At 34.2% G+C, this 9,366-nt stretch overlaps 1 protein-coding gene across 12 annotated transcripts in view; it reads left to right on the forward strand.

The window, feature by feature from the left end:
• LOC119073428 (kinesin-like protein KIF13B) overlaps positions 1–7,228 on the forward strand; it is a 45,277-nt gene extending 38,049 nt beyond the window's left edge. For 7 of the 12 annotated variants that reach the window (XM_037178889.1, XM_037178890.1, XM_037178895.1 and 4 more), the window contains 9 exons: positions 519–669; positions 738–836; positions 2,068–2,082; positions 4,478–4,546; positions 4,645–4,967; positions 5,102–5,174; positions 5,230–5,981; positions 6,051–6,231; positions 6,484–7,228. In XM_037178889.1, coding sequence (XP_037034784.1) covers positions 519–669; positions 738–836; positions 2,068–2,082; positions 4,478–4,546; positions 4,645–4,967; positions 5,102–5,174; positions 5,230–5,981; positions 6,051–6,231; positions 6,484–6,551 — 1,731 coding nt within the window. In that variant the 3' untranslated portion in view covers positions 6,552–7,228. The remainder of the gene's footprint in view (positions 1–518; positions 670–737; positions 837–2,067; positions 2,083–4,477; positions 4,547–4,644; positions 4,968–5,101; positions 5,175–5,229; positions 5,982–6,050; positions 6,232–6,483) is intronic. The other 5 variants (XM_037178897.1, XM_037178898.1, XM_037178899.1 and 2 more) reach the window with 2 other exon arrangements.
• The last annotated feature ends 2,138 nt before the right edge of the window (positions 7,229–9,366 follow it).

A 9,366-nucleotide genomic window follows, 5' to 3' on the forward strand; every position in this document is an offset into this window, starting at 1 on the left:
TTGTTAAGTGACAAAACCCAACATTTGTCCTCATTGATAATGTTATTGTTGACTTCAGTCCATTCAGTTTTTTTTACTGCTCTGCAGATTGTCCTTATGAAAGTCGGATCAACATTTTAACGTTTAGTTCATAAATGCCTTTTTAGATCAATTTTTTTGTGCCTTCTTTGTTAGCTAAACATTAACGGAGCAATTCACTTTCTAATTTCACTAACTCAACACCAAATCATTTTTAAGCAGAAATATTAATTCTTTTACGCAAGTAGTTCGCGGTGACGCACAGCAAAATATTTTTCAAAAATTTTCTTATTCCATATTGGCTTTCCGAAAGAGTTCAAAGTGTTGGTAGTATTATTTAGACCATAATAACGATCATTTGGTGTCACGATCAAATTACACACAGTTTTATGCTAAAATTTGAAATTCATTATTTTCTGTTTGTGGGTGTGCTTTACAACCCTAACAAATTGCAATCGAATTCATCTTAACCGGAAATTAACCCCTTTCAATATTTACAGTTAATGCGATTTGATGCATCCATGGAATCGCTCATAAACATTGGTCGATCGGAGTCATTTGCTGATCTGAATAATACCGAATTTGGTATGACAAAATCAATATCATTCATGGGACAGCCGACTCATCGTGATCTGTTTTCGAGTGCACATAGTAAATTATTATTTTTTGCTTGTCTTTGCGCTGATGAAAATTTACAAGTTGAATCGTTTCTTTGCTAGATTCACAAACTCGAGATTTTACTGGTCGAACCAGGCACAGTTTCGGTGGCAAGGGATCGAATGATGACGCTCTGGGCAGTGCCAAGCAATTCGGTATCGGTAAGTGTTTATCAATTTATTACTCTTCGAAACGTGGAAAAAATTGTTTCAATAAAATAAGCCGCGAAAAGTTCGACCCAATTTTTGCAACCATTTTCTCTCTTTTTTTCTTGTTACGAACATTTGAATTTCAGCTGCAATCCAGAACGCTTTACGGATCATAAAAATCAATTTTTCATTTTCAATATATATCAGTGTGTGGCTTCAACTTTTTCTTTTCGATACTTTTTATCCAGCTGATTTGTTGCATTTTTGGCTTAATAAAGCGAAATGCTTGAACTGAATTTATTTTCTGAAAAAAGTTACGTTTTTAGTGATGTCACGAACCAAAAATTTAGTCATAAGATTTGATTGAATCGTCTCATGGAATCGTTAGTCTGATTGTCAAAATCACGATAGACGGTCTTAGTACGACTACAGGTTTTACGCATTGTATGCATACAGTTCCTCGTGTAAAAGACATAGTCGTTGAAAGTACTTGAGCAATGTTTTTCACTGTATGATCCGACCACTAATCAGGGCTTATTATTGCAATTTTAATCAGAATTTTTTCGGAATTCCGTCAGAATTATTCGGAATCTTTCCGAATTTTCAGAATTAAAATTCTCAATAATAAGCCCTGCCACTAAGTTTTCTAATCAAAACAGCTTCTGAAAACATCAGGTCATCGAAAAGCTCATGTCGTTGATTCTTCACTAGACGATTCCATTGAACTTAATAAGGACAGTTTTAACAGTACAGAGTCGTGCTCCACTATTAAAGATTTGCGTCTGCAAGCAACATTTTTACTAGTACTAACGCTAGCATAGCTCAAGACATTCAATTGGAAAACATATTTTATTTTACTCGACCAGTCTCGTGAAAATGATAGGATTTAAGTTGGTGTTTTTCATCGGTTTCAATTTTTGTTGTAGCCTCATTTACAAGTTACAATTTCAATGCTAACAATATTATATCTAGAGCTATCACGCCGATAGTGGCAGTAATCTTCATTTCGATGATCATTCAACAATCATGCTACTCAATTGTACGACCAGGAATATTGAATTGCGGCAAAATCAATTTTATTGTTTCGTTTTTTCGATTTTTTTTTTACATTTGTTCCATGTGCGTGCTGTTCTAATGCAAATCTCAATAATCAATTTTGTTTGTCTTCATTTTCCGTTTCTGCCACCAAATTTTCACATCATCTCAACTAAACGTACTGTTTTTTTTGCATTCGTTTGTCAAGGCTCTATATTGTCAGGTAAAAAGAAACAACAAATACGAAAGAAAAATTCTTTTAACTTTATTTATTGATAATTTACTATGTTACATAGCAAGAACGTTTTTTTTTATTTCGTTTTTCCTTTTCCTTTTGAGTAATGAGTTTTCGTTTCGACCATTGTCGTTCCAACAAATTTTTAATTTTCAATTAATTTAGACCGGGATTCAATTGATCATTAATACACAAACATTCGCAAATGTTTGACTGTTAATTGAAGTCCGCAGCCAATTTATTATTTCCATTTATTTACTGTTGCTGTTTTGATTTTATTGATTCTATCGTAAGCGCCAACCACCTGAAATGGTTGTTGATCTTTACTCGATCCAATTTTATTTATTACAACTGTAAAAATTCGCTGTGGTCCACCACTTCGCCGTTGAACTGCTAGCAGTCAGGATCTTACTCTTAACAAATGTAAGCTTTAAGACCTAAATCAAGGTCTTTTTTCTATTATTTCCTATTCTGCTGCACTCAAAAATGGATCGAATAAATTTTGGCAAATTTTTCATTTGATTGTTTCCCGCTTCGAATCAGAGTCGTGCCAATTTTTGCCAAGGAAAATGTGTTTATCGTTACATTTCGTTGAAAATATGACTGAAATTAATGGAATAGAGGCTTGACCTAATCTGAAATAAATTTATTTATTTTCTTTCATAATTTTCATAATTTTGTTTATTTGTTACAATTCTATGTGTTAGCTTTACGCATGCAATAAAATTTTATTTTCCTTGCCATTTCATAATTGTTGTGTAGATGTTTTTACACTTGATCCTAAATGGACTGTTGCATTGCTACCCATTTGTCAATGTTATTTCTTTTGCCTTTTTATTCAAATATGGGTAACATTCCACGAATTGTAGTATGGAACCTAACATTCTTGGATCTTTATCAGTGGAACAATGTAATCTACCCTCTGACCTATAACGAATAATAATTTGCATCGAAGCAACACACTTCAAGCAAAAGTGGTACTTTCAATAGGATACTGAGACTTGACAGTGCTCCATACAAAATTTTACACTGTAAAAAGAGTGGGGATAAAATTTCATACAAAAAGTACTCCATTTGGCAGCTGTCATCAATAGCACTTTTGCTTGAAGTGCATTGATCGAAGTAATCAAGAAGTTATTTCTGTAACCGTTAAGATACAGCAAGCGTATCACGACATAATCTCTGGAATATTTCTATTTTGTCAAATCGTTGGAAACATGCCTAAAGGACGTCCTACCATTTTTTGACCATCATATCTTTGGACTCGTTGGTCGGATAAACTTTTTTTTTTCTGGAAGCTGTCAACATTTGTGAAGTCAATCCAACGAATGGTTCGAAAGATATAGTCGTTTAAAAAACAGTACAACGCCCTTCAGTTTGTTGCCGACGAAATGTATCACCTAGTGTTTGATAAAAAAAAACTTTTATTTCATTCATTTTATATTTTGCTAGTCGATGCCTACCCAGTTTGTGAAAAGAAACCATTATTAGACTTATCAATGTCAGAAAAGAAGGCGCACAATCACATTTGTAAGATCACGATGGTCACTTACGTCAAGCATTCAAAGTTCTGTTTGCATTTGATTTTGTTTCATTCTCGTTGTTTACCACCTTCATTGTTTCAAAAAAAAATCCTCAGCTACTACCACGCAACATCCACAAAAGTTTGTCATTCATGTTGCTCACATATTCATTTTTCATTTCTAAAACAAGTCCTTCCAAACTCAATAACTGTGTTAGTTCCCTTATAAAGACACAATTTGATAATGTTAAGAAACGCCATCTGAAGAGTCCTGAATATTCCAAAAGTAAGAAGAAATAATATTGGCTATGAAAACCATCAATCCTTTCCAGTACAGGCTAGGTTCATAAAGCTAGACACTAGACTTGAATTAATAAGAAATATGTTTGACGTATACTGGTAGTTAGAGACGTCGGGCAAGGTTACACTTTCGAATGAATTAAAACAAAATATTTTAAGAAACCCTAACTATCATAATACCTTCGTGTAAGTACGATTGAACGCTCGCTGTTTGTTGTTGTTAAAATATCTATGTTACAAAATCGAATGGCCGCAACACTAATGCTTTTGAAGTTAGCTTTTGTTTGCTTTCTTTCGACCGAGTCACAAATTTTATACATTGCTGTCGAGTAATCAGACGAAGTTCAGTCAATTTCGTCCGTAATTTGGCAGCTCTACACTTATCTATGGCATCCCTTATCTCGCTCTAACCGTTAATGCAATTACGTCTAAGTGAAAAATTGCGAGCACAATTTTGATTTTGTAACAGACAGTAATAATTAGGTTTCGTTGTTAAGTAATTTTCGACATCTGTAACATTAACATAAATAAATAAATCCTTTACTTCCACTGGAAATGCAGCACGTCCTACTTTTTTGAATCTCAATTTGAATTTGAATTCACTGAGATCACAACAACCGACGACAAAACGTTAGTATATCGATACATCATTATCAAAACATATCCTTCAGTTTGTCTCCTTCCCTTCACCGCATCTATCTTACTAATCTCAATCTCAATTCGTTTAGCTTCACCAGCCGGTAGCAAATTAGGTCTTCGTATGACAACTTTACACGAAGAACCGATGGCACAGCGAACTCTTGTTGAAGAACCAGAAGACAGTTACAGTGATCCTGACTATCCTGAATATGAAACGCACGAAGAGAAAACAATACACAAATCAAAATTTAAATCACGAATGTCCTCGTCGAAAACCATGGGCTCGTTAACGGAAATTGGTAGTTCACACACGAGCATGTTGGCGTACACATCTAATGCTAATACCGCATTGAAACATGTTGTCGGCACTCCTAGCATGACATCATCTGCATCGAGTGGTTATGGGTCACAGGTGGGTTGCAAATTATGTAGATCGGAGTGGGTAATGCGTTTAGCGCTTGAACTTTCTCCGATGATCGTATTTTTAATAACTGAGCTTTGTACACCTTTAATACTAAATTCTGATTTTAAACACTCTTCCTACAGGCTGTTTCGTGCAGCAATCTAACTAACGATGACACATTATCGTTGCGATCAATCAGCGTTGACGAAACTCCAGGTAAGTTCTCTTTCGTCTTTTCCAATCGTCAATTCAACAGTCATTCCTCTATTAGACTTTGATCGGTCGTCGTCTGGCTCGCCACCAAATAAGATCTCAGCTAAGGACCAATCGGAAAAAGTGAAAGTTGAACTCACAAATACAACGCCCTACACACCCGGCAGTCAACAAAAGAGATTTAATCCATTCCTGAAAGACATTCCTAACATGGAAAATAGTGTGGACGAGAGGCTGCCAGTGTCATTACATTCAACCAAAAAACCATTGACTCCCACCAAAGAACATCCGTTACAAGATCTGGGAGATGAAGATAAAACGACCACATCTGAAGACGACGATGCTTTCTGCGATGTCAAACCGAAGCTGAAAGTTCAAAATGATGAAAACAAGAATGTGATAATCCAAGTCAAAGAAGACGACGACAATCGGAACACAACATTGGGCTCCGATGAGTTTAACTCAAATGAATCGAACGATGCTGAACAGCAGCTCGATGACGAGACTAATGTAAGATCTCAACAGCCGTCGAGCAAAGTGGTGCGACGTAAGAAGACCTCCTCCACTGCAAACGCAAAGAACGCAAATCAGCGAGCATCATTTCCAATGGGCAAATCGAATTTGGATAAATCGATAGAACGGTTGGAAGTGCAAATGGGAAATTTAGGCGGTGACACCGACTCGTCGGAACGGTTGGAAGCGCATAATGATTCACCCGTACCTGAATGGGTGATTGTCGGGGAATCTGTGTTGATACGACCGTCAAACCTAAGTGGAGTTATTAGCTTTATTGGAGCCACCCATTTTCAGGTAAACGGAAATTCTATTCGGCCTGTCCATGGAATGGGAAATATTTTTTTTTTGTTCTAATTATTTTAGGGCGGCGTATGGGCTGGTGTTGAATTGGATACACCGACTGGTAAAAATGATGGCACAGTGCAGGGTATACAATATTTTGTATGCAAACCAAAGCATGGCATTTTTGTTAGAGTAGATAAATTAATCCAAGATAAACGAGGTAGAGCAATGCGGGCATACAAAGCTGAGAAAATGGCCAAAGGTAAGTGAAAATTTCGACGTGTTGACAACCTTGAATGAACAATGCAAACTTCCATTGCCTTTATTGCTACTGTAACATTTATATCACCGCCTGAATCGATAGAGGTAAAAAGATTCAACAGAGTTGCGCTTGACAATCAATTACCCCCTGATTTATTCTCAAGCACTAAATGCTAAAGACAATGCAATAAAGGCAACTGGATCGCTACAAGCCCCAAGTTCTTAACACGAAAACTTGAATGCATATTTACAGAAAGCAATATGATTCGTTCAAAAAGTCGCGGTGACTCAATCAACACCATCGGTACATCGCGCAAGTGATTGTTTCCTAAATGTTCGCATCAACTGAAACGGAAACAACCAAATAACGGTGCGAACATTTCTATTGTTAAGCATGAACAAAAGTGGAAATATTAACCTGTTAGAAACGGCTAATTAATCATCTGCTATCGACAATGAAGGAAGTGATGAGCTCTTGTCTTGTCATAAATAGCAGAATGTTAAAACGAACGAAGTAATAGATTTTGGATATCAAAACACTTCGATTATATTTTGTGGTACGCTTGCCGTTTCTGACCGGTTAACAAAATGAAAATTTAGTAAATTAAATGATGAAAATGTGCAAATTAAAAGTTAAATTAAGCAAGAAAATGAATGCAATAATAAAAAGGACGAAGATTAAAATGAGGAGAATTATAATAATGTAGAATCGTAGAAAATGCAATTTTAATTCAACGACAAATTTGTAATTGAAAGCATATCGTGTCGTGGTAAAAATAATTTTAAAAAATTGAGAAAAATTCAACTAAAGTCAAACTCAAATGCATAAGAGAATCTTAAAGATTTCCCCAAATAAAACAGAAAAGACAACCGTCTACATCGAAACGAATAATATCTTTTGGTTTGATTTTTGGTTTTCTTCTTGTAATATCAAAATGATTTAACGCTTTTCTTTATCGATTTAATGTTAAAATGAAGCAAAAATGTATCATTCAAAACAAACAAATTATCTGTGGTTAAATTACTTTTATAGATATCCAAGTTCCGTTGTCGTAATTTGTGTGTTTTTAAGTGTTTTATTATTTAATGTCTACGTATTATGTACAGTTATAGTTGAACGTTTTTTAATTCAATTTTTATTATCAAAACGATAAAAAGTATTATTTTAGAAGAAAAAAAAAACAATTCTTGTTTTTGTAATAATTTTGTACATTAAAAACAAAAGAAACCATTTACACATTTCTCCTACACCGACAACGGTCAATATGGATCACACCATATTTTCTAGATTAGTTTCAATTTTATTGTGGTAAAACAACAAAAACATTCCTAGATATGAAAACAGTGTGCTTTTTATTCTTTGTTCAAAATATCAAATTAATTTAATTAATTTTTAAAAACTTTTACTCTGTTTTGTAATTTGTAAATATAATTTTTTATTTAATTTAAAAAATCTTTTTTCTTTTCATTTAAAATTCACTTTTTATTTCGTGTTCACGGCTACTCCAGTTCATATCGAGGTTCATATAGACAAATGCTAAATACCGCATAAAGATACATGTGGAACGATGGTGAAATATTTCATCGACAGTCGACAAACTCGGTTTTTAACTATTTCCCTGCGGATTGGTGCTATCAAATGTTTCCATTTAACAAAAGAATACTTCGAGAAAATGAGACTCACTGCCGATTGAAAATCATTTTCCCCCTCAGTTTAAGACATTACGATTCGTACCAATTTACAATATATTTATGTGTCTGGTTCACCATATTTAATTAACTTGAACCTGTTAGACCGGACCTCTTATGATCAATTTTGATCTGTCTTGAATTGACATAAAACCTGATATAACCCTGAGGTAAACTACTGCTCATCTGAAAAATTTATATGACAGTTTCCGGTTCCTTGACTCGGCTTGACTTGACAGGTTGGAACGAAACTAGGTTCAGGTCAGGCCAGACACTTTTATTAAAATTAGCCGAATCTTCATGAACATTCAAGTCGACGCCAGCGGTTGATCTATCATTTCATTCGTGTTCATTTCAAATTAAATCGTCCCGACGAACAGTTTCCTGTTGACTGCCATTAAGAGACATTCATGGAGATGGAGCGCCATATTTTTATCCAGAATTTTTTTTCTATATTTTCGTTCTTGTTGGTTTACGTATTGTTTCCTGTTTTGTTCGTCAAATAATTCGTTTAAGTGTTGGAAATTACGGATAAATCCAAGGTCTTTTTGTGATATAGTAACGCATATGTACATAATACCCGCACTATGCTTCTTTAAATGATAAAAAAAAAACATTTTCTCATGTAACACAATTCAGCACAATACTTAGAGAATCATGAGAGCAGCTACGGTTTAAGTATAGTGGATCGATTTCGAGATTCTTTCCTATTTATTCGATTCAAATCTTTAAAGCTTGTTCCTTTGGTAATATTCCAGTGAATTTTTATTTTGTACAAAATTGGTCTTGCACGCAGCAAGTTTAAATTTAATTAGAATTACAGGTTCACAATTAAAGAATCCGAAATCAGTCCACACGTACCAGTATTCCTAAAGCTGTAGAAAATATCGATTCGTAAAGCTGGCTGAGAAAACAGCAGGTTTATTGAAATCGATTACAACAAAGTGAAGTAATTAAATAAAGAACCAAATTAAAAGCTAACTTACGGACAGTTCAAAGTTACCTATTTACAAGTGACGAAAGATAAAAAAACCATCCCAAACAGACGCATCCTTCAATTGTGCCAACAATTTTCAAGACAACTCACAAAGACGAATCAACAATATTCCCCGAATAAACAAAATGAAATGAGTCAATGAATTCTTATTCTATCGCCAAGTAAAAATAAAATTATTAAAACAAAAAGTTATAGTAAGCTATAAAATAGCTGATAGACGTAGGAAGAAGCATACAAATTTAAGAATAAAAAACAAAATATTTAAACAAAAAAAAAATGAAGAAGAAAATTAAAGAAAAACGTACGTCCTTTACACAACATGTCATCATGTAGAACAAAAAAAAAATTAGATGTTTCCATCCATTCAATTGAATTAAACACAATAATTTATTCAGGACATAACCGACAAAGATGTAAATTATTTTAGAGATTTATGAGATTCGAGAGTGT

Source organism: Bradysia coprophila, unplaced genomic scaffold (genome assembly GCF_014529535.1).
Source record: "Bradysia coprophila strain Holo2 unplaced genomic scaffold, BU_Bcop_v1 contig_138, whole genome shotgun sequence".
In the NCBI taxonomy this organism is placed as follows: Eukaryota; Metazoa; Arthropoda; class Insecta; order Diptera; family Sciaridae; genus Bradysia; species Bradysia coprophila.